At 33.9% G+C, this 26,157-nt stretch overlaps 1 protein-coding gene across 10 annotated transcripts in view; it reads right to left on the minus strand.

Moving 5' to 3' along the window:
- LOC115210249 (sodium/calcium exchanger 3) overlaps positions 1-26,157 on the minus strand; it is a 132,969-nt gene that overhangs the window by 45,302 nt on the left and 61,510 nt on the right. For 5 of the 10 annotated variants that reach the window (XM_036502512.1, XM_036502509.1, XM_036502514.1 and 2 more), the window contains exons 2-6: positions 16,356-16,685; positions 12,680-13,106; positions 9,731-9,745; positions 6,141-6,155; positions 718-735 (exon numbers count right to left, since the gene is read on the minus strand). In XM_036502512.1, the coding sequence (XP_036358405.1) occupies positions 718-735; positions 6,141-6,155; positions 9,731-9,745; positions 12,680-13,106; positions 16,356-16,643 (763 nt within the window). In that variant the 5' untranslated portion in view covers positions 16,644-16,685. The remainder of the gene's footprint in view (positions 1-717; positions 736-6,140; positions 6,156-9,730; positions 9,746-12,679; positions 13,107-16,355; positions 16,686-26,157) is intronic. The other 5 variants (XM_029778724.2, XM_036502513.1, XM_029778726.2 and 2 more) reach the window with 5 other exon arrangements.

The raw sequence follows: 26,157 nt of genomic DNA on the forward strand, positions 1-26,157 counted from the left end.
ATATATATGGAAAAGTCTTAGACACACATATTGGTAAAAACGTTAAGAGATAAATCATATCACAATGAGAAGCTTAACTTAGTTTTCTGGTGTAATACCAAAATATCTGGTGCTATCTAGACTGTCATTATATCATACACCTAAACCTTTTTCTATCAAGAAAGTCAATAAGTGCAGTGACCCTTACTTATTCTTTGGTAGAATACAATAACTGAAAGGTACAACATAAAATTTTATATAATTGCTTTTCTTTGCAGTTCATAAGAGTTAGTTATTGTACCTGAACAAATGTAAATGTATTTTTTTAAATCTTATTTTTACTGTAGTACAAAACAGGAACAGTAGAAAGCCAATATTCAACATTCTTATAAATGTTTCTCTCACCCACACAAACATATTAATTACACACTATAAATTACATAATATTAAGTGTAACTGTGTGCAAGAACTATATTATGATACATGAAGTTTGAGTCAAAGATAATTTCTTCCTTTTTTTTCTCTCACTCTCTCATACAAACAAATATTTAAAGCGGTTAAGCACAATTGGAAAAAGCATGCAAGCTGGACATGATGGAAGTTTTTTAAAAGCTTTGTACAACAAATAATATTAGTAGTTATAAAATTTAAAAAAAAATAATCTGGATAAAGAACACTTTTGTATAGACTGGCTAAAACTTGGTGTTCAACTATAATGGTTAGAAGCAAAATGCTTACCTTTGCCAAGCTGTTTATCTGAAGCAACAGAATTTATAGGAAAAAAAACAAAAGAAACAGAAATGTTAAGAGAGAAACAGTACACAGAGAAAGAGTAACAGTTTAGTAAGATTGACTGTAGTAGGTGAACAAGCAACTTTCTTCTTGATACATTTCAATATTGATCCATTCAGTATCTACAATGTTAATTTTGGGGAAGTTAAACCTTTTGCCTTTCCAAAGCATTTCGATAAATTTGTCCTAAACAGTCATGCTTCTTTTCAGACTTCTAGTTATTCTTTGTTTCATATGTTATTAGTAATACATAAATCCCAAGTTACTCTAGTGGTTGAAAGAAATTAGGAATTCATATCATATATAATGCATGGATCCCAGAAAAATATGTATTATTTGTGATACAACAGACAGGCAAAGGGTTAAGAAGAAAATTCAGGTAAAATCTATTAAGAACAATTGAGAATGAGCATTGATAATAGATTTATGAGAGATGATTTTAGTAAGAGCTATATGGACATATTCAGAGGTTTCAAAGAATAATTTCAAATATGTCATCTGAACTAAGAGAAAGTTTTGAGAATTTGTTAAAAAGTTAGAAAGATCAATTTATAAAGATATATTAAAAGGTGATAAGAATTGTTTCAAATAGTGAGTTAAATTGAAAGAATATTAACTGCTTGTAGAAGTTTAGGAAAAAAATTACCTTAAATAAAAAATAAAAAGTTTAACTAAATATATATATATAAAACAAAGCTAAGGAATTGTACTATGCAGTTAGATAAAAGCTGAAACAATACAGGAACAATTTTGAAAAATCCTTAAGGTAAAATACTATTGTTCTTCATGATAGAAATTTTAAGAATTAAGTGGTTGCCTTACTACTGTTCTTATAAAAAATATTTCATTTTAAATAGTTTGATCTGAATACTCTAGATACGAGTTAGAAAACAAACCACTTGCTCCAAGACAAATTTAGAAAAGAAAACTCAAGGTAGAAGGAAAAATGGAGAAATATTTAGGAAACTGAAATCCAATTTAACGTGGAATATAAAAAATAAATTTTGGATATCTGACAGGAAAACTGAACCCTATTAGATGCTCCATGTTCTTCTATTACATTTCAGCTCTCATATAAAAGAAAGGTTAGTAATATAGAAATATGTAAAGAAAAATCTAGTGAAAGGTTTTGAAAGGAAAGTTAATGGAGTTCACATTGTCAAATAGCTAGAGAGAAAGTGAATAAAAAGAAATTATTCTACTACAAATGAAAAACAAAATAATTGAAAGAAGAAGCAATTTAGGGAGACAGTAAACAGTGATAAATTATGAGAAAAGCTCTAGTAATGAAGAGGTAGCTTTACAAGTGTTTGAGCAAAATAAAAAAGAAATAAATATATATATATATATATAGAGAGAGAGAGAGAGAGATAGCTGGAAAATGCAGATAGAACTGTAAGATAGAGAAATCTGCCATTAAGATATAAGCAAAGCTTCATTCACTTCTAAAATCTCAAATGTCTCTCTCAAGAAGAAAACATCTTCAGGTACTTATAACTTTCAGAAAATTTAAACCATCAAAATTAGAAATATACCATAATTATTTTCATGCTTTCAATTCTGAATGATGGCACTTCAAAGTTTTGATGATTTCACTAAACTGTTATGAAATTCATAAGTTTTTTCTTTCTTTCTTTTTGTTTTTCATTTCATTGGCACTCAATAATACATTAAAAGCATGTGAATTATTAAAAGTATAGTCCACTGTGGTATTTTCTTTTAACACAATCCACTAATGTGCCACCTCAAGTAAAGCAAACAAAAGAAAGTGCCTTGTTACTATAAGATACAACACAGTGACCAATACGTTGACTATTTATTTAGCATTTAGGCCTTATTCCTAATAATTAGACAAAACTACATCCAATACCAAATATAAGCTTCTTCAACAAAGCTGGCCTTTTCAAATTTGTTCATAAGCTGAAAAAACAAACTTTAAGTGGAATATCAAGTAACTGTACTTAGACTGGATGGCCACAGCTGGGATGGCTTTTGATAATCTAATTTTTTTCAGGCAGTATATATAGAAGTATAGTATTCAATCTGTCCTTTTTAATAATGATATTTGAGTGAAGTTTGACTGCTATTTCTAGCAGGCACAGTCAATGTGTGGAGGCTCCCTTGGCTTATAGCTAATGAATTTAGAAACTTCATTGACATTATATCTTAAACTTTAAAACATTTGCTTTTGTAAAATTTCAGTACATTCAAATTGGTGTTAGAAAGGGTATCTAGCAATAGAAACCATGTCAAAAACATGTGAGACATACTCCACTGCCCATGTAGAGGAAGAGCAACTCAATAAGAACTGACTCGGGCAATGATAACTGGAAAGCAAGTGTAAAATACTGATGGGATGTCACATTTGAATGCATCATTTGGATTGCAGGAAACCAAGAAAATACACACACTGTAGATCTGCTTTAAAGGATATACTTTATATTAGTAAAAGAGTGTTTAAAGACCTTATTTTTCATAGTAATGCATAACACTAAAACAGGTTTGTAATCTCTCAAATTTTATACATTTTGGAAAAATACATTTATGTTGTAAATGACATCTTGTCTGAAAACAAATTCTCTCCTTCCTACCTCTACTCTAATAGTTCGATATTAGATTGATTTTTAAAGCAGAAAACTGATTTTTTTTTTTACTACTCTGACACAAAGTTATTTAACCTTTTCAGTATCATATTACTATTGGAATATATTGTGTGCATCCAAAAATTCTAAAATTTAAAAATTGGGAAACAATTAGTAAAATAATAATTCAATGATAATTAAGCTGGTGTTTGGAATTCAACAAACAATTCTTACATAAAGCGACAATGGAAGATTTAAGTCTAAATACAAACAGTTTAAAATGAAAAATTTTGTTTCTTGGAACCAAAGATCGTTTCAGTTGGATTAACTTCAGGAACCAGATTTTAGATAATATTTCCTGTTGCAATTGGTTACAATGTTTACAGGTATGGCTGTGTGGTAAGGAGTTGGTTTCCAAACCACATGGTTTCATGTTCAGTTCCCCTGCATGGCACCTTGGGTAAGTGGCTTTTACAATAGCCCTGAGTTGACCAAATCCTTGTGAGTGCTAGATGGAGACTGAAAGAAGCCTGTTTTATATATAACTATACACATAAACATTCTTAATATATATATATATATATATATATATATATATATATATATATATATATATATATATATATGTTAACATGTATGTGTGTGTCTTTGTGTCTGTCCCCCTACCCCTTGATAATTGGTGTTGGTTGTTTACATCCTGGTAACCTAGTGGTTCAGCAAAAAAGGCCAATAGAATTTAGTACCAAACTTTAAAATAAGTACTGGAATCAATTTGTTTGACTAAACCCTTCAAGGTGGTGCCCCAGCATGGCTACAGTCCAATGATTGAAACAAGTAAAAGATAAAAGATGGATATTAACATTAATAATGAGATTATCTAAATAACATCTATGAATTTTCTGATCAATGAAACCACTTATTTTGAAATATTGTAGTAAGAATAAAGTTGAAGTTAAAAAAGAAAGTGCTGTTTGTAGATATACATCAACAACATGCAGAAGTTAACCATTTTAAAAGACCAAAATGAAAATACAATAACAGATACATTTTTTATAAACCTTTCAAAGTCATGCTTTGTTACAGATCAGCACATCAGGAATTAATAAACCATTTAGACATGCATTTAAGAATTTATTTTCAAACCATTCCTCATGCCATACAACCAAAGCATATTTTCACTCAAGCTTTGTTTTGCTAACAAATCCTAGTTCCCCTATCAATTGGAGTTATTTTTATGGCACCAGTTTCCTTAAAATGTTTGATTCTATCTCTATAACATCCTTACTATTTTTTTTTTATATATATTTAAAAGTACTTTTAATTTTAATAGTGGAGAATCACATTAAAATTAAATGATCTCTTAACCAACAAAGAAAATATCAACAAAGAAAATATCAGAAAAAATTAAGCTATGAAAAACATTGAGAGCAAATGATATTGACACCAACCTAAATACATACAAACCAAGTGGACTATTGTCTATTCACTAAAAATTATGACATGATCATCTAAACAGTTGTCCCTCTACACTCATTTCTTAAACACAAGGCTCAGTAACTGTACAAGTGTTTACATACAAATAATTGAGAAATGATGTATTTGAGAGAAACATTAAACCATATGCTCACAAACTATTCACAGGAGCTGACTACAGACAAAAATTTCTCTAACTGCCTGGTCAACAAATGATATAGTAATTTGATGACAGAAACTAGAAGGAAATCAAAAGTGAAACAATGATGAAAGAAATTAAATAAGAATTAAAACTAAAATGTTACACAAAGGCAAAAATAAAAGCAAAAGAAGTGAGAGATCTGATAAGATTTTCTTATTTTTAAGCCTGGTTTCATAATACCAACTGAACAACAAAATTATGATAAAACTTCAAACACTCTTAAAATTCTAGATGTTTCAACTTAATCTATTTAACTATTATATGTCACGAGTTCCTCAATAGCAATTAAATCTTGTCTACTTTAATGTCACACCACAAACCTATGTAGCATATCGTAGCTATGGAAATTGCATTCCGAACATTTTCATGAAGTAACCTTGAAATTATTATAGTAAATAAATGCAATATATTTGAATAACAGTCAACTATGGTTATAAATAGCATAAAAAATAATTAACAAGTAGACACGTTATAGAACTAATGTGAAAGATCATTTTGAAAATATGCATCATTGTAACTGCCTTTACCTTGTTATATACAAACTAAAGATAATAAAAAAAATAGTAATGTAGCCTTCAATATCTTTGCAAAAAAGGATTCTAAACAAAACACAAATGTTCTAAATAATCTCAACATGAAATTTCTGTGAAGATTTAAAGTATAAACCATATTCTTTACAGGCATATTTCTGCCATTTCTTAATTATCAACAGAGAGAACTTTCTTTGAATGGTGTTGACACTAATAACAAATCTTAGATTACCACATATCTTGTAAACAAATGGAAAATCCTTCAGTTTAACCACTCAAAATGTTATTTTCTAAACTTAAATTATTTTCTAACAGGCTCCATTTTCTGTATTTTTGAATGACATCATTCTTAGATTGTTAAAGAAAACAAGAGCTGCACAAAAAAAAAAAAAAGAAAATCATCACCATTAAAAATCATCTATTTGGAAAAACAAATTACAAAACTTATTTGATACTATAATTTAATGTCCTAAATGATGCTAAAGATAAAAAATGCAATTTTAAATTCCTTTTCATAATTCTGTTATAATGAAGAAAGTTTCCCTGGTCCCAAAGAAACATATCTACATTATTATTATTTACCTTTTGGTGCATCAACTGAAATAACAACATTAATCTTTAAAACAGATATAAAAAATCTCATTCCTGTTAGGAGTGGTAGGTGGGGAACATTTCCTTGGAAGAAGTGAAAAGTGACACAGCAAACAAGTGAAAAAATAAAGACAAAATATACACAAGTCTCGTAATGATATTTTTGTTGTCAGAAATTTCTCTAGAAAACCTTTACATTCAGGAGTTTTACTTAAAAATTTTAATTTAAAACAAACATAAATTTTAAGATGCAAATCAAAATATTATGGAAGGAAAAAGTAGCTACTAAAATTTCATGAGCTTAGGGAAACAAAAATATGAATATATTTATCATTAATTTATTAAAATGTACAAGTGTACCTAACTATAATAAAGTAAAGAAATGTAATGGTATAAAGTTAATGCCTATTACAAAAGTAATAGTAACATAACTGAAGCCAAATGACCTGCCAGAAATCAAAGACATGTTATAGGCAGGTTTCACTATGAACTTATCTATCCTTTGTGCATCCTTTGTGCCATTTGCTGTTAGAAGTCCTTCTGAAAACTTTGTTAATTAGCAGAATATGTAAAGCATTGAACAAAATGCCTTACAGTATTTATTTGCTTTTTCTGGGTTCAACTTTGCCTTTTATCCTTTTGGGTTGATAAAATAAGTACCATTTGAACACTGAGGTTGGTTTAATAGACTTAGCCCTTCTCGCAAACCTGCTACCCTGTACCAAAATTTGAAACCAATATCTATTTGCCTCACTTTACATTCAGTATTCAAATCCTGCCAAAGTCAACTTTGCCCTTCCCCACCTGAGATTGCTAAGTACTGGATAAATAAGCACCAGAGTCAACTGGATACCTTTTTCCCCACCCCCCACAACTATTTGTGGTATTGTGTTTATGTTAGAAAATTATTTGAAATCTTAAATGCAAATATATAATTAGGGAAATCTTTCAAAATCATCATCATCATCGTTTAACGTCCATTCTCCATGCTAGCATGGGTTGGACGGTTCGACCGGGGATCTGGGAAGCCAGAAGGCTGCACCAGGCTCCAGTCTTTATCTGGCAATGTTTCTACAGCTGGATGCTCTTCCTAACGCCAACCACTCCGTGAGTGTAGTGGGTGCTTTTTACGTGCCACCTGCACAGGTGCCAGGCGAGGCTGGCAACGGCCATGGTCGGATTGGTGTATTTTACGTGCCACCGGCATGGAAGCCAGTCGAGGCGGCGCTGGCATCGGCCACGAGTCGGATAGTGCTTTTTTACGTACCACCAGACCAGGGAATGTCATCGAAATTATAAACTACTGCATATGCTTTTATTATGAACATATTTATATTGAATTGATCAACCAGAATAGTAACAAAAATGTCTTAACTCTTGTTGATTCTGAGATTATCTATGACTGGCTTAGCCATCACTCAAAAATGGATATGACTTGATAGAAAATATAGACCTCCCCTCTTGGTGCTGCAACTCTTAACCCAGTAGAACATTGAAGATATGATAACTAAGGAGAGAGCTGCACTTGCAATCAGCTGATACTCATTTTCAGCTGAGCAATGAAGTACCTTACACAAAAATACAACATTCCACTCAGTCTAGGAATTGAACTCACAACTCTATGATCGTGAAGCCAACACAATAATCGCAAGCCACTTACCTTTACTTGCCTATGATTTGTACTTTGATTAGTTACAACCTCTGAATTTAATGGATTCATCTTTTGAATTCATTAAAAGAGGTAAACTGGCAGAGTTGTTAAGAGGGAGGATGATTTATAGGTAGAAAACTAGAATGTTGAGTGTACATAGGCATAGGAGTGGCTGTGTGGTAAGTAGCTTGTTTACGAACCACATGGCTCTGGGTTCAGTCCCACTGCATGGCACCTTGAGCAAGTGTCTTCTATATAGCCTCAGGCAGACCAAAGCCTTGTGAGTGGATTTGGTAGATGGAAACTGAAAGAAGCCCGTCGTATATATATATACAAATTGAGATAGGGGTTGCAAATTCAACCCTCCATGGGATAAGATATATCCAATATACTGCTAGTGAATTACCCAACAAAGTTAATACATAAATGTTAAGAATTGCGATGCAATTAATTCATTTACTGTATTACATGGGCAAAGGTAAAATTATTTTTACCATAAATTAATAATACAAAATCAGAAAATGGAGAAAGACATCTAAATCATTAATCAACTATGAGATAATACCCAATCACATACTTTATTGAACCACTACATAAGAACATTAAGGTTAAACAAAACAGCGTACATGAATGAGTAATACAATAGGTACAATCATTACAAGAGGATATAAATAAATAAATATTATATTTATATCTATTTATATTTATTTATTTATATCCTCTTGTAATGATTGTACCTATTGTATTGTATTACTCATTCATGTACGCTGTTTTGTTTAACCTTAATGTTCTTATGTAGTGGTTCAATAAAGTATGTGATTGGGTATTATCTCATAGTTGATTAATGATTTAGATGTCTTTCTCCATTTTCTGATTTTGTATATATATATATATATATATATATATATATATATACATACACACACACACATGTATGTGTGTGTGTATATGCTTGTGTGTCTGTGTTTGTCCCCCCAGCATCGTTTGACAACCTATGCTGGTGTGTTTACATCTCCGTAACTTAGCGCTTTGGCAAAAGAGGCCAATAGAATAAGTACTAGGCTTACAAAGAATAAGTCCTGGGGGTCGATTTGCTTGACTAAATGCGGTGCTCCAGCATGGCCACAGTCAAATGACTGAAACAAGTAAAAGAGTACAAATGTTTGTGACAGAAAAAATAAAGTTTAAGTTTATCCCCTTTAAGAGTTAACTGCCTCTGACAAGACATAATTATTCTAGAGAAAAAATTAGAAACATTGGCCCTCAACTAACAGTGATAAAGGTTTTTTTTTTCTAGCTATGCATAATCTTCTCAATAAAAAAAGTGCATAAAGGTAAATATCCATACACATCTATTAGAGTTGAATTTCGTAGACTATACACCTATAAGATATGATTTTTAGCAGTAACACAAGTACAGTTGATTAAATTAACCCTAAAGCATTACTGATACAATTTGTTAATTATCTTGGAAGGAACTAAACTCACAACCAACAGTGTACTGCAAGCTGTGAGTGTCCAGGGCAAGGCAAGTACTGCAAGGGGGGCAAACTATTTTTGTTATTACTACTTCACATATGTTTTTAGTTCTGTTAATTTTGTGCTCTTAAGAATGTTTTCCTCAGGACAACCACCCCTGTGGTCTCACTCATGCTATGCAACAGTTCAGAATATAAAATGACGTAACTAAATACCACTAAACATTTAATCAAATTGCTTGGCTGTTTCTTTCACTACATTTCCTTTCCAACTAGAAATAAGTCATTTGAATATAAGAAAATAAACTCAAATGAATTCACATTTATGGTAACTAAACCAGAAAGAAGTGTTTTAATAATAATAATAATAAAAATTTTGAATAATTAAAAGACACCCGTTTCAATTGCTTTTAGCTTTCTAATGAAATTTCTGACATAAGAACACAGCTTACCTTTTGCCTCTGGTGCTGTTGTAGTTGAACATAGAAAAAGACATTAGCTTTAGTCTTATTATCAGACACAACATAAAGAAAACAAGAGGGAGGAGCAGTACCAAATGGAAAAGAGCATACAAAAATTACCTGTCAGTATACAATAAAGTAAAACTATTTTTATTCATTATTTTTTTTATACTATTATTATTATTTTGCATGTTTCATTGATGAGTTTGCATTAGGATAATGAATAATCTTAAAATTATGACTTTAAAGGATAATATGACAGAAAGATTATGCCGGTGATGATTTGATGAGTAGAAAATGCTGCAGGTATAATTAGCAGTGAATAGTGTGACTGTATTTGTAAGAGTATTTGAAGGCGCATGGCTCAGTGGTTAGAGCGTCGAGCTTACAATCGTGAGGTTGTGAGCTCGAATCCCAGACCGGGCTGCATGTTGTGTTCTTGAGCAAGGCACTTTATTTCACGTTGCTCCAGTTCACTCAGCTGTAGAAATGAGTTGCGACGTCACTGGTGCCAAGCTGTATCGACCTTTGTCTTTCCCTTGGTTAACACTGGTGGCGTGGAGAGGGGAGGCTGGTATGCATGGGCGACTGCTGGTCTTCCATAAACAACCTCGCCTGGACTTGTGTCTAGGAGGGTAACTATCTAGGTGCAATCCCATGGTCTGTGTCGTGACCGAAGGGGGTCTCCGATTTGTAAGAATCAGCCAAATTTGATAAAAAATCTTTTGACTAGAATTCCCAAGTGTATTTGGGAAAGTAAAAAAAGAGTCAGTGGGTTGTGCAATTCACAAGAGCATTTTTTATTCTCCTGATGGCCATCTTGCACAAGATTGGTTTACTGAAAATTCTCTTAGTTGCTGTATAGAAAAAGAAAATAAAAGACACCACATTGCTTGATGTGACTCTGGAAAGGCACATCATGCCTTTACAAAAGGAAAAAAAAAATAGGAGGTTCATGGCAGGAATGTCAGTCAAAAAATGAAAAAGCAACACAGAAATCCTCCTAATTAGTAATAGTGGGGTTTTCTGCCAAGTATTGTAGGCTGTGGTGTTTTACCAGTAGAGTAGCTGCACAGCTTGCTGTGAAATACTTGATGGTTTCCAGATAATAGATTCTAGTGACAGCAACAGTGGTGTACATGTGTAGTCAGCTGGTGTTGTAAAGTGGGATCGTGTTGATAAGATGAGATGAGATTAAATGATCAAAATGAGCCTTGGGTGTGTAGTAGTGTGACATCTGTATAGAGACTGGATTTGGAAGTGTTCAAGAATGTTTGGGGAATCTATGAGTCAGAAACGTCACAAGGGGTAAAAGATTAAGCCCAAGTAAGCAATTCAGAGTGGTGACTATTTCAGCTTCAACAGCATCTGGTACCCAAAGCATCACTTTTTAAATACACTCATTTCTCTGGTAGGCAGCTGGTGTCATTTAGATTATTTAAAATTTAGTTGTAAATAAATGCAAATATAAAAATCAGCTATTTATTTATATTTTGTTTCACATTGCTACTGTACTTATCTTTAAAGCATTAAACTGCCATCAATTAGCGATCAAAGATTTTAACTATGTAGGTGTCTTTGGTATGTTATACAAATGAGAAAGAAAACAAAAGTTCAAACTGAATGTTCCTACTATTACCACACACACACAATTATATATAAGAAAGAATTTCTTTAAAAAATACGAAGTAGATTGTTTATTGAAGTATAACAAAACCAGGGTGGAGGAATATTGATACACTGTTACATTTTGACACTAGTATTTTAATACAGTGCAAAATAGCTCTGAAATCATAAGATATATGATATAAGCATTTGTCAGTGAATGTTTAAAATGAAAATGAGTTGTTACTGTTTCTTATTTTTTGGGATAAGTGAATATTTAGATTAAAGATGGCAAGATGGTGTAAGGGCGGCTGCAATGGCATTAAGGTAGATCCGGCCACCCCTGCCAACAGGGACAAAACCTGGATTTAAAACACTGGATGGTGATGAACAAAAACAATCAAATATGATAAATTAAATATAAAAATATCCTTTAAAAAATCTATTAAATTTCACTTGCTGTAAGATAAAATGTAATACATTGGGAATATTTGAAACTCATAAATATTATCAGTCTGAAAAAAAAAATGGAAAAACAGAAAAATATTAATGCTGATGACTGGGCACAAGGTCAATTTAGATAGGTAAGGAAGGCAGTGTAGTTAACTGAATCAATCCTAATATATTACTGATACATATTTTATGTGCACAAAGTAATAATAGCACCAAATAGGTAAAACCAAATTATATTCACTAAAACAGCCAGTTTATTATTTTACTGTTTTAGCTACCCTCATCAACCTATTTTAAATATTGATTTCTTATGGAAAGGGCCAGAAATTCTTATGTACTTGATAGTTATGTTTTTCTCAAAGATATCAAGAACAAAGCTAAAAATTTCTTTCAAAAGGGAGTCGAAGTCAGGACTAACTGTATTCTACAATGAGCAGCTTAATTTAAGCAGTTATGGGCTAATTTAGATGCTTTAGCCCTTTAGCATTAAGATTACTCTGTTAAATGAAATGCTTATTTATCCACAATGTCTTGAATTAGTTGAGCATCATCTCATAGTTTTGAATTTCAATGATGTGACTGTTTATTGTTATGATATTGTGGACAAGGTGTGAAAGGCTAGACCTAACTGATTTTAATATAATACAGAATATTTGAGTCAGACATGACCAGTTTAAATATTAAAAGGCTTAAAGTTTCTAATTTAGAACTTTCAAGAATATCAGATTATATCAGTGAATATTTTGATTTGTCATTTCATTAGAACCAATATTGATTTAAATTGCTATGCCTGATTCCATTCAAGATGTATTGTCTTTGTGCCTCATTTAAGAAAATAATACACATACACACACATACACTCATATTAAAAAAATATCTTACCCATTGCTATTTCATAAATTCCTGTGGATTTATCCTCAATACAGCACTTCCGGTCAACCAAATAGGCAATAAGGATGAGAAGTGGGAAATAGAGGAAAGTCACAATAGCTTCCCACAGTTCCACTTCATTCGGACTACTGGCTAGCAAAACAATGGCAAGCCACATATAAGAAAAAAGGCAAAAGAATGAGGTGATACCAAACACCCGCATACTTTTGATGCGTCGGAATTCACCGTTTGGAATTGTCATGATACAGATACCAGATATGACGAATAAGTTGAAAGCAGCTGAACCAACAATGGTTGATGGTCCAAGAGCACCAGCACAGAAACCATTACCCAGAATCTCAATAACAGACAGTAATATTTCTGGAGCACTCGTACCAAGAGCCAACAGACTGAGGTTGGCAACGGTGTCATTCCATACCTAAATGAAAATAAAAAATTAAATAAATTTCAATTTCTATTGTTAAAAGGGTAAATGAAAGGTTATTGAGTTACAGGGTTAGGAACATTGATAGTAATGTGATAGAAAATTGAGATTACTTTTCTATGTTATATATTTTAGAATTGTTTATACAAATATTTCCTGTTGATCTCTGACATCAATCTAATTAAGACCCTGCTCTCTGAACTCAACAATTCTAAACCTACTCCCACCTAAAAATCACCACTCACATCATTCTTTCCCATTTTACATCAATTTCACTGCTTCATTACTCAAACTCTGCATGAAATACTTTTTTACTTCTGTCCTTCCTCAAAACTGCAACTTATGGAACTTTTCAGTCACATAGACAAGAAAACCCTAAAAAGAATATATATATAATTCCTACCCTTTATAGAATAACACTTCACCCTCTGCCAAAAGCGAAAAAAGTACAAACAAAAATGTGGTGTTGGTGTCAACCAGGTTATACAAGGCAAGTATCATACAGTAATCATAACACTGACAATTCAAAATCAATTAATGGACCTATATCATTAATAAACTGTATTATAAACAATTACCATATCTTACCCTATCACTAACATTGTGTTATGCCCATATTGAAAACACCTTCCCAAACACAGTTTACTTAGTTACACACACACACACTATATATATATATATAGAGAGAGAGAGAAGTCACTCACTGATCTAAAGAGCAGGAGCATTAAAAAATCGATCCTTATTTCACAACTACATTACAATAAAGGGAGAAACATTTTTTACTGCTTATAATGAGCGGCTCATAAATATTTGGTAACTGCTACCAACAGATGAATGGCCTGACAAAGTATAGAATAAAATTTCTACTTCACTCCCCTTACTAAAGAAAGAAAAAAAAATCATCAGACATCTTCATTAGATCTGAACACATAATCTGTAAGTTAAAAGTCCAATACTTAATTCACTTGGCTATTTTAACCACATATTATTAAGTTTGCAGTTTCATTTGAAAATCCTGTTATAAGTTAAATTTCTCCTCTTATCTCATACATGATGAGTTAGTCAAATTTCCCTAAAATCACACTCAATTATTTTTACAAAGAGAGGTTACATCAGACATCTTCAGACATCTGGCTGAAATTAAGTGAGATGATCAAGACAAGTCATAGGTCTGCTGAATTAGGGTTGACCTAGAGCTAAACAGTTCTGACAGGTTCAACTTCAAACCCTATGATCTCTCTCTCTCTCTCTCTCTCTCTCAATATCTCTCTCTCTTTCTAAAGGAATATACCCCAGCATATGAAAACATACAACAGTGTGCCTGCTCATTTGTCATTGAAGACCAATGTCTGACCCAATCAGCTACTAATCCACTGTCTTAACTTCCAACATCTTAATGATGGGGTTAGCTTAAGCAACCATTTTTATAACCACCTTGAGTCTTCTACCTTACCTAGAGACCACCAGTATGGGTTCTGTAGAGTGGACTCTAGCAAGGACTTGCTCTCCTACATCATTGATCTCTCATCCTTGCAAACTTTAGCAAAAGCAAGGTTGTTAAAGTATTTGTCCATGTCTTGCATGACAATCTCCTAACTAGGTTGCCAATCTTTTGGTTCCAACCATCTCACATTTCTTGGATAAGAAGATTCTTTACAGGGTGCCCCACTGCACTATCTTTCAAGGACATTTTTTCATTCTGGTGTATTTTGGTATATTTCAGGGTTCCATTACATCTACCACATATTTCCTGAAATACTACAATCTTTTTTCTGTTACATATAACCATGCACACATAGATATGTAAACTTTTGCAAATTGGCAGCATCCAAACTCAACTTATAAATCTCATGCCAGATTTTTTTATACTTTGATGAATAAAAGCCTGAATGACATCCTTCAATAATGGAAATACTAGTCTCAGGAGGAACAATTTTGTTCAGACCTTCTTTCCCAGAATGCTAACCATCTGGAACTGTTTCTTCATCCATTTGTTTCCTACATGCATCCAACTACAAACATTGAACATAAATATGCCTTCAAAACTGAGAAAGTCTGAAAAGGTCACAGAAATGTTCCACATTCTCTTCTTGCTATCAGATAATAATATTGGGTTGTCCTGAAAGTTTGTGCCGATTTATAGTAGCTTACCTTTCGATTTATTTTAGAACATGGTTGAGTCCATAAAACAGGATTTCACTACACCTCCATTTAGAGCACAGTATAAGCTATCTTTTTGTGGAAGAAGGTTTATGTTCCTATAAACTGTGTAAATTCTGTAACCCTTTAAAATAGAAGATAAGAAAGTTCATTTTCGGCACTTGATGTTTTGAGAACCAGACAAAAATTGCTGCAGCTCGGCTGGGATGTGTTACCCAACCCTCCATATTCACCAGATATTGCTCCTTTGGATTTCCACTTATTCAGATCTCTGCAGAATAGTCTTAATGGTAAAATTTCAATTCCTTGGATCTTTGCCATGAAACCACCTCAATTCTGGGAAGAGGGTATTTTCAAGTTAAAGGAAAGATGGAGACGCATTGTGCAACAAAATGGTTCATATTTGGTTGATTAAAAATGTAATGGCAAGTATTTATTGACCTTTTTCTTTCCTTTAAAAATCAGCACGAACTTTTCGGACAACCCAATATTTAAAAAAAATAATCAAGAGATTTAACCATAATTTAACCATAGGCGCAGGAGTGGCTGTGTGGTAAGTAGCTTGCTAACCAACCACATGGTTCCGGGTTCAGTCCCACTGCATGGCATCTTGGGCAAGTGTCTTCTGCTATAGCCCCGGGCTGACCAATGCCTTGTGAGTGGATTTGGTAGACGGAAACTGAAAGAAGCCTGTCGTATATATGTATTTATATATATATATATATATATAAGTGTGTGTGTATATGTTTGTGTGTCTGTGTTTGTCCCCCTAGCATTGCTTGACAACCGATGCTGGTGTGTTTACGTCCCCGTCACTTAGCGGTTCGACAAAAGAGACCGATAGAATAAGTACTGGGCTTACAAAGAATAAGTCTCGGGGTCGATTTGCTCGACTAAAGGCGGTGCTCCAGCATGGCTGCAGTCAAATGACTGAAACAAGTAAAAGAGAGTAAAAGAGTATAATAAATGTTTTAATAATAAAATTAAATTTATAAGCATACTATGATGGTCCTTTATATGTATGATGAAATGCATCGAGTTTTTTGGTACAAAAACAAAATATAAAAAATTTGTATGAATTACCTTCACTTCAACTTCATGAAATCCATTCGGTTTGCTGCTGTCGGCCACTCTGATCTTACGGGTTTTACTTGTAATGCGTTCAATGGAACACATAAATGTATCAGCAATAATCGATACACCCAAGAAGCACCAAAGTAATCCTAGCAAGTATACAAATGCACGGAACCCTAAAGGCCAGGCATCTTCATTAAGAATTGGTAAAATCAGGCCTGAACAGGATCCATTGCTGTCTGATTTCATACAATAGGGGTTGGTAGCACCATTAGTGCTTGGTGTGGAGTTAGCCATAGTTACTGCTCCAGTTGATATTAACTGTTCATCTATTCAATCCTGTAATAAAGAAAATAAGATGAAATAATTACATGTATCCAAATACATACACACATATATACACACAAAATGGTGTGGTCTCTGTTCATCAAGGCTAACCTTTCATCTACATATATGCAAGCCTGGGCAATTTTTTTTCTTTTCCTACAATACTTTTGTTCCAAACAACTGCCAATTCATCACCTTTTACACATATGCACATCAGACAACTGTGAAAAGAGAATTTGTCTAAGTAACCAGGTTTCTTCCAATTTTTGGACAAACCTAAATCAGCAGAGGTTTTGCTACACTAATATCTCTTCCATTCTAAGAAGTTAGGCTTTCTCTAGAATGAGTGTTTCTGACCATGTAGTTCTATGGAATGCTCATGATTTGTCTCAGGTGCATCATCATGGATGCATGACGTTTTTTATTACATATTTATGTTACATTGTCCATATTTTCTTTATGTAGCTATACACATGCTGTTGGTGATACTTTTCCTTTTCTGAACTTTTCTGATGAAGATCTGTGCCCGAAACCTCAAAAGCCCTCCCTTTTTACAGAGCATCAAATGACTACATTCCATGTACATGTCCTCTTGTTGTTTTGTTATTGGTAATGTTTGATTATTTGATTTGACTATATATATATATATATATATATATATATATAAATACAGTACTGTGCCAAAGTCTTCAGCCATTTTAAACTATTGTAAATTTCATCCAACTGCCAACTTATTAGTGGACGTTTCACATTGCATTTTTTACAGATGAAACATTGGCCCTGTTAGAGTAATTTCCATACCTAATCATTATATTTTGTAATGGGGGTTCTGAATGAGAGGGGAAAATGCAAGATGACCACCAAAAATGGCCACACAAAACTTTTTGGCCACCTCACATAAACCAATCAAGATACAGTGTTTTAAAACAAAAATGTCTATAATGAAAATTTATTACATAACGCTCATTTCAAGAAGTTATTGTACATTGTTAATATTTCGTGTGGTGATTTAACCTTAGCTTAAATAATTGCTTCAATATGCCTGGGAAGCGATGCATACAAATCCTTCACCATCTTCACAGGTATGAGATGCCATTCTCTGAGACTGAGCTCCCACAATTCTTAAAGATTGTGTAAATTCTTCTGACGAACTCCTTGTGTCACCTAATAAGTGAAAATTTGTCAGAAGGCCTCCAGGAAAATGAAATGACCCATGTTACACAATGAAATCAATGAAGTTTGGGGGTAAGAGTTTGATGCTTTGGAGATACATAAAAAGTAATGGTTCAAGAAAGCTGGTTGAAATTGATGGCAACTTGAATAGTGCTAAATACATCCAGTGGCTGAAGGACAATTTGATACCAGACTTGGATGAAGGTGAGATTTTTCAGCATGACGGAGCTCCATGTCACAGATGACATGCAATACCACATACCATATTGAAAGATTGGCCATATCAGAGCCCTAACTTAAATATCATTGAGCAAATGTAGACGGAACTAAAGAGAAGAGTTTATCAGAAGAATCCATGCAATCTTGAAGAGTTGTGGGAGCTCAGCCTCAGAGAATGGCATCTCATACTTGTGAAGATGGTGAAAAATCTGTATGCATCTCTTCCCAGGTGGATTGAAGCAATTATTCAAGCTAAGGGAAGCCACATGAAATATCAACAATGTACAGTAACTTCTTGAAATGAACATTATGTAATAAATTTTCATTATAGACATTCTTCTGTTTTAAAACACTGTCTTGACTGTGAAGTGACTGAAAACTTTTACAAGGCCATTTTTGATGGTCGTCTCCCATCTTCCCCACTCATTCAGAACCCCTACTACAAAATATAATGACCCAAACAGGGTCAATATCTCACCTGTAAAAAACAATGCGAAACAACCACTTATAAGTTGGCAGTTAGTAGAAATTTACAATAGTTTAAAGTGGCTGAAGACTTTTTCATGGTACTCATCAACATCGTTTAACATCCACTTTCCATGTTGGCATGGGTTTCACGGTTTGACTGAGAACTGGCAAGCTGAGAAGCTGCACCAGGCTCCAATCTGATTTGGTGAGGTTTCTACAGCTGGATGCCCTTCCAAGTGCTAACTATTCCGAGAGTGTAGTGGGTGCTTTTACATTTCACTGACACGGGAGCCAGTCAGGTGGCACTAGCATTGGCCACACTTGAATGGTGCATTTTACATGCCACCAGCATGGGTGCCAGTCAGGCAGCACTGACTGCCTGTATATACATATATGTGTGTGTGTGTGTGTGTGTGTGCACATATGTACACACACACAGAGTGGAAAATGTCATGTCACCACTTCACAATATTATGATTTTCAAAAGTCAAACCAAACATGCAGCAAAACGAATTGAAATACAAACATTCAATAGAAGACAAACAATTTCTGTTTGGAATTTATTGTAATGTCATTACTTGTTGCCAACTATTTATGATGATACCTGTTTATACTATAACTGTGTAGTAACAATAAAATATATAACTAAGCAGGGTAACAACAATATGATCCAACAAGCTATACATGAACCAGCAAATGATATTCCGACAAACTACCAAAACAACACCTTACAACTCTCTGCAATTAACACCTACTTGCTCTGTATCTCACTCAGACCGCTACTATTTATAGTCGTTCAGTCACGTATTCTCGCAGGGGGTGCCATGAGTCTCACCACAACAGAATTATAACATTAAATGATATAACATTAATATTCTCTATTTCAGTGTTGTATCCATTCTTTTTGGAAAACTTACATTTAGTTTCCTATTCATTTTCTAAACACATCCAGTTTTGTATCATAGAAAAAAGTTTCAACCTGTTCTGTATCCCTTCAAAGTTTGAGTTCAAATGTCAAAGAGGTAAACTTTGCTATTTGCCCTTCTGGGTCAATAAAATGAGTATTAATCAAATACTAGAGTAGATATTCCCAACTTAAACTACCTGGTCTTGTTCCTATAGCAGAAAAATAATTTTAGGCTGCAAGCTAATTTAACCCAATCTATAAGATTTATCCTTTGAAATGTTGTCAGAACACCATCAGTTTTTTCTTCGTTTGTTTTTTTTCAGACAGGACAAGGGTGAGCATATACACAGAGGAGGGCTGGCCCCTAGATATGTCAAAAACCAAATGGCCAATTAACATATATCAAGGGGCCAGCTGTCCTGTAAATCTTAGCCACAGGACCATCTACTATTTGACTCATTTGCTGGGAATCTGGACAGATACTACAGCACTGGGCCAGAGTGGACCTGGAGAAAGTGGGGATTAAGTTCCGACTCCATACTCCCCTATATTCCTATATTGGAGCTTCACCAGTCAGAATAGCTTAATGCTTTGCCTGGGATTTATTAGGCATATTGGAGACCCTCAGTATGGAAGTTAGGTCTGCAAGAAATCACATTCAAATCCCTTTGAACTTTAAAAAAATAGGACACGAGAAGGTACTTCTGGATGCACTTTGCCTAAATGAAAGGCAAAATGTCTAGAATGCCTTTCACTATACGTCTAACACAGAGTTAGGCAAAGATATCAAATACTGGTTAAGTTTATTATGAGATACTTCAATTTAACATTAAATGAACTTTCAAGATTTTGTCTTGCCCAGTGAGAACAGAGGTGGGGAGGGGTTTTGTACATATTGATAATATGACATATGAATCAAAATTAGACTTTGCTGTGATTTGTCAGTAACAAATATTTACATGCTTTTACTTTGTCTAGATGTATTTGTCATCTCTGGTTTTGCAAATTTAATATAGTTAAGTGGCATTAAAGCAAATTGATTAGTTTGTTTTTGACCATATAATATATATAGAGAGGGGGAGGAAGAGACAGAGAGAGAGAGAGAGAGAGAGAGAGAGAGAAAAGAAAAACAGGGAAAAAGAGAGGTAAGAAAAAAAGAAAAAAGCAAGAAAAGAGAACACAAATTAGAATGTACAAATATAAAAGGAAAGAGAAAAGAGGGGGAAAAAGAATGCAATAAAGAAAAGAATATGCAGAACAAAATGAAAAGAAAGAACAAAAAAAAACAGTGGAAAAAGGAATGAAAGAAGAAAGAAAAAAAAGAAAGAAAAAGAAATGAAGTCATTCCACATTGGTCCAATTTTTATTCCACCTACTCACAGAATAGTTTTAAAACTGGCAAACAATTTCGTTTTATTGAAAAAATTCATTCAACCGTTTTTTTCTTTCTTTCTCTTTCATACAAAGAACTTAGAAACTGGTATTTGTATAGATAGTCTTTATGGGACAAAGTGCCAAGATACAAATATATATATACATATTCATTATATGTGTGTGTGTGTGTGTATAGATAGACAGATTTCTTTATTGGACACGCAGGGCTGAACACAGAAGGGACAAAATACAAAGTAGAGCTTTTCTTTTTGGGAAGAAAAAAGAGGATGTCGAATTCCAGAATTCCAATCAGAAGGGATTGTGAAAAGAAAAAAAAATTGGGACCAATCAATAGGGATTGTGTATCACAGAAATAGAGAGAGAGAGAGAGCGAGCGAGAGAGAGAGAGACAGAGAGACAGACAGAGAGAGAGACAGAGAGAGAGACAGAGAGAGAGGGAGAGAGAGGAAGAGAGGGAGAGAGAGGAGAGAGGGAGAGAGAGGAAGAGAGAGAGAAAGAGGGAGAGAGAAAGAGGGAGAGAGGGGGGCAGACAGATAGAGAATGACAAAAGCAGAAAGAGAGAGAGAGGTAGACAGAGATGGACAGAAATAACCAGGCTTACAATTATGAATAATAGTAAAAGGTGAAAACTATTCAAAGGTAAGGAATATATAAAGATAAAAGAAACTATATAAAGTGAAATAAAATTTGAAGAAAAACAATGTCATCAAGTTAATAATTAAAAGATGAGGTGGGTGAGGGTGGATGTAAATATTTAGTTCATGAAAGACATTTCACATGTTTAAATTGGCCTGTTTTGGTCTTTTGTATAAAGAACTGCTGGAAATAAATTATTATAAAATAACGAGACTTAATATTTTAATTTTTTGTTTGTTTTTACATCAGGTGAGGTGGAGGATTAATTCATAGAGAGCCATAAAACTATTATTAAATATAAAGTCAATCCAAACATGTAAACACAAAGAGAAAACACAGCAACGCAAGGACGTGGAACAAGCATAGTATTATTGGGTGCTCAGGAAAGAAGGAGGGTTTAACGTTTCGAGCAGAGTTTTCATCAGAAACATAGGAAAAGGAAAGATCCAAAGAAGGGAAGACGGAGGGAAAAAAAAAAAAAAAAAAAATCGCCAATGGTACACATGCGGTCACATTATTAAATATATATATATATATATATATATATATATAATAAATATTAGGGAATGAATCCAAACTTTTTTTGTCCCGAATTATATTATATATATATATATATATATATATATATATATATATATATATATATACTAAATTTAGTCTTATTTACATTTTGATTAATGCAAATCATCATTCTCACTAACTAAAAGTTCTATTTTAATATATTATTGTTTATCAATCCATTCTTATCTGCATCCGAGCATCTAAAAGCACCATCCAAGCATGATCATTGCAAGAGCAACAAACTGGCTTCTGTGCCAGTGGCACATAAAAAGCACCATTTGGGTGTGATCATTACCTGCGTCACCTTACTGGCACTTGTGCTGGTGGCACATGAAAAAACATTTGAGCGAGGTCATTGCCAGTGCCACTGAACTGGCTCCTGTGCAAGTGGCATGTAAAAAGCACCATTTGAGCATGGCCATTGCCAGTACTACCTGACTGGCCCTTGTGCCAGTGGCACATAAAAGCACCCACTACACTCTCAGAGTGGTTGGTGTTAGGAAGTGCATCCAGCTGTAGAAACTCTGCCAGGTTAAATTGGAGCCTGATGCAGCCATCTGGTTCGTCAGTCCTGAGTCAAATCGTCCAACCCATGCTAGCATGGAAAGCAGACGTTAAATGATGATGATGATGATGATTCTGGAATAATCGCCCTTATTGCTTCAAATTCACTTTTTCATGCTTATAAAAGGTCAGGCAGAATTTGTTGGGGCAGATCTTCTATAGCTGTGTGCTTTTCTTGTTGTCAACCCTCAGGTAAAGTAATATTTCCCCATAGCTAGACGTGTTTTATTAATGGAAGATCAGAAACAAATGATGATCGCTTATGACCATCATATGACATTAAAACAAGTGGAAATCCCTACACACCTTCACACACATACACAATAGGCTTCTTTCAGTTTCCATATGCCAAATCCACTCACAAGGCTTTTGGTCAGCCCAGAATTATAGTAGATGTTTGCATGGCATCTGAGCAAATTGTTCTTAAGCCCCAGATCAATCCTAAAGCAGCCACAACCATGGCCAAATATTTCAGCTGAACCATTTTCTCTTTCTGGAGGTATCTCGGTCAACATTATCTAACATTCAATCTTTTTCAAAAGATGGTAGGTTATGATTTAAGAGAGATGTGGCTAATATTTCTAACAGGTTGAGATATTTCTATCACTCATTAGATCCCCCCTCTCTCTCTGTTTCCTTGAAATGTAACAATAGAGATTATCAATGCTGTCTCTTGATGGTCCTGAGAGTCAAGATTTTCGCGCAAAAATGGAAATTAGATTTCGTTTTGGGATTTGGGTTGCCAAGTTCTTTATATGAGTTTGAGCATTGAAGCATATTCTGTTGTGTCTGGGGAGAGTCATTTTCTTTTTGTGCCTTATAATGTAACACACTCACCGGTAAAATTTCCACTTATTTCTCATTTTTATTTTCCTAAAATTTTCGTTGCATCTTGCAACCTTTTGAGTCAAGGAAAATTTTAGGAAATAAGAAATAAGTGGAAATTTTACTGGTGAGTGTGTTACATTATAAGGCACAAAAAGAAAATGACTCTCCCCAGACACAATGGAAATTAGAGTTGTAACTCTTACTTCCTTCATGAACACTAGCACAGAAAATGAAGAGAAATAGCTAATCCAAGCTCCAAGACCTGAAACCCAGTTCAACAAGATTCTATATCAAAGACTCTGGCACTCATCATATTTTTGAATAGCATAGTTAAATTAACATCTAACTGTTTATTCTATTCAACCATCACTAGTAGATTTCTTTCATTCAGTTGACACAAGTATATTCATTAAGATTCCAAATAAATTAAGCAATGTATCCATGTGTACTACTAGTATTTATTTTTTTCTGTAATCTGGGGAGAAGAAGAAAGCTAATTAATGAAGTAAATGCTTAATGAGGTGAACATGATCACTTTAATTAATCAAAACTAAACTCATATTAAGCTGTAAAAGAAATTGAGGAAATCAACCAGACAAAGCTAAGAGAAATAACTAAAGCAAGGGAAAAAAATTAAAAACTAATTGATGCCAATATTTTAATCAATGTTGGTAATAGTAAGAGAAGCATAGTTTGACCTATAGCAGACATGGTGACAAATCTGGATATCTTTTAGTCATATTCAACCTCTTCAGTGAAACAGTCATTTACATATTGATAGATCAATGGAGATAGAAGAGTATGTGTATGTATATATCATCATTGTTTAATGTCCGCTTTCCATGCTAGCATGGGTTGGATGATTTGACTGAGGACTGGCAAACCAGATGGTTGCACCAGGCTCCAATCTGATCTGGTAGAGTTTCTACAGCTGGATTTCCTACCTAATGCCAACCACTCCGAGAGTGTAGTGGGTGCTTTTACATGCCACCGGCACGAGGGCCAGTCATGCAGTACTTGCAACAGCCATGCTCAAATAGTGTTTTTTACATGCCACCTGCACAGGAGCCAGCCCAGCAGCACTGGCAATGACCTCACTCGAATGTTTTTTCATGTGCCACTAGCACAAGTGCCAGTAAGGCGATGCTGGTAACAATCATGCTCGAATAGTGCTTTTTACATGCCACCGGCACGGAAGCCTGTTTGCTGCTATGGCAATGATCACACTTGTATGATACTCTTAGCGCTCCACTACCAAAGATGCCAGTCATCGAATTTGATTTTGATTTCGATTCCACTTGCCTCAACAGGTCTTCACAAGCAGAGTTTAAGTGTCCAATGAAGGAAAGGTATGCATAAGTGGGCTGGTTACACCCCTGGCATAGGCCACGAGGTTATGGTCTCACTTGGCTTCCTGGGTCTCAAGCACAGCATATTTCCAAAGGTTCCGGTCATATATATATATATATATATATATATATATATATATATTTGCAGAATGTATAAATGCTATGACAGAACAAAGCCTGAGGGAAATAAATAAAGGTCATCGTCCATTATAGTAGAGAAGTAATAAAGTAAACTTTATATACAATGTGGCATGCATGACGACCTTTATTAAATAGAACTGTAACCAGATCAAGGAGAGGCAAACATTGTTGAACAATGCTTAAATCAATCAAACAAAGGAAAGGCTAACCATTCAAAATTAAAACAAATATTTGAAATGGATTGATGCACAAGACCTTGTGATTAATTACAATTGGAAATTGAAAATGTAATGAGAGGAATGTTGACTTGGGCTCATAATTAAAAACTATCGAGATTCAGTTTCTAACAGAGAGGATCTTAATCTTGCTTAAGCAAAAATACAAACATGTACTTAAAAGAGATGTTCTTGGCGACACCCTATATATGTACAAAATATAATTCATTTGTTATTTCTGAAGGGTTGGCCTGAAATTCAAATGTCAGAAGCAAATAGTAAAACCATGGCAGAATATTTACTTAAGGAATTATTCATCTATTGAAAGGCAACTTCTTTCTAAAACATCTTAAAACAGTTGCTAGTCATCTGAGTATTTTCAATACACGTATCAACACTAATGTTAGAAGCATTTACATCGGACTATAAACTACTTATAGAAATTATGGACAGACTTTCTGTTAGTCATGTGCAAAATTACACACATGTGCACATGTGTGTTTGTGTGTGCACATGTGCAATAGAGAGATATCAAAATGAAATCAATAATATGCAACAGAATTATCACAATGTCCTATCCTGTGATACTCTAACAGACAATCAAGAACATTCAAACAATTTCTATTTGGTATATAATTCGAAAGGAAATCTCTGCTGCAGTAATTATTATTGTCAAGATTGCCTGCAAGAGCACTGGCTTCTCATTTGCATTTTTTTTTTTTTTTTTTTTGTGGAGTGAGTGGGAAGAAATTGACTCATAAATAGCTGGTTTAAAGCATCCTACTTATAGAACAGAGTTAGATGACAAAGATATACAGGATTTCCAGTAAAATTCATGACTGTATAATTTGGATTCCATGGGAGAAAAGAAGATATTTCATGCTCTCTCTCTCAGAGTCCCAAAAAGTGAAATTCCTTTCAATCAAACTCATAAATTCACAGCATAATTTTCTCTAACACAGACCACCACTAGTTTCCTTAGAGTGGTCTTTTATCTGTCATACAGAATATATATCGCCATGTTGAAT

This window comes from Octopus sinensis, linkage group LG4 (assembly GCF_006345805.1).
Source record: "Octopus sinensis linkage group LG4, ASM634580v1, whole genome shotgun sequence".
Taxonomy (NCBI): Eukaryota; Metazoa; Mollusca; class Cephalopoda; order Octopoda; family Octopodidae; genus Octopus; species Octopus sinensis.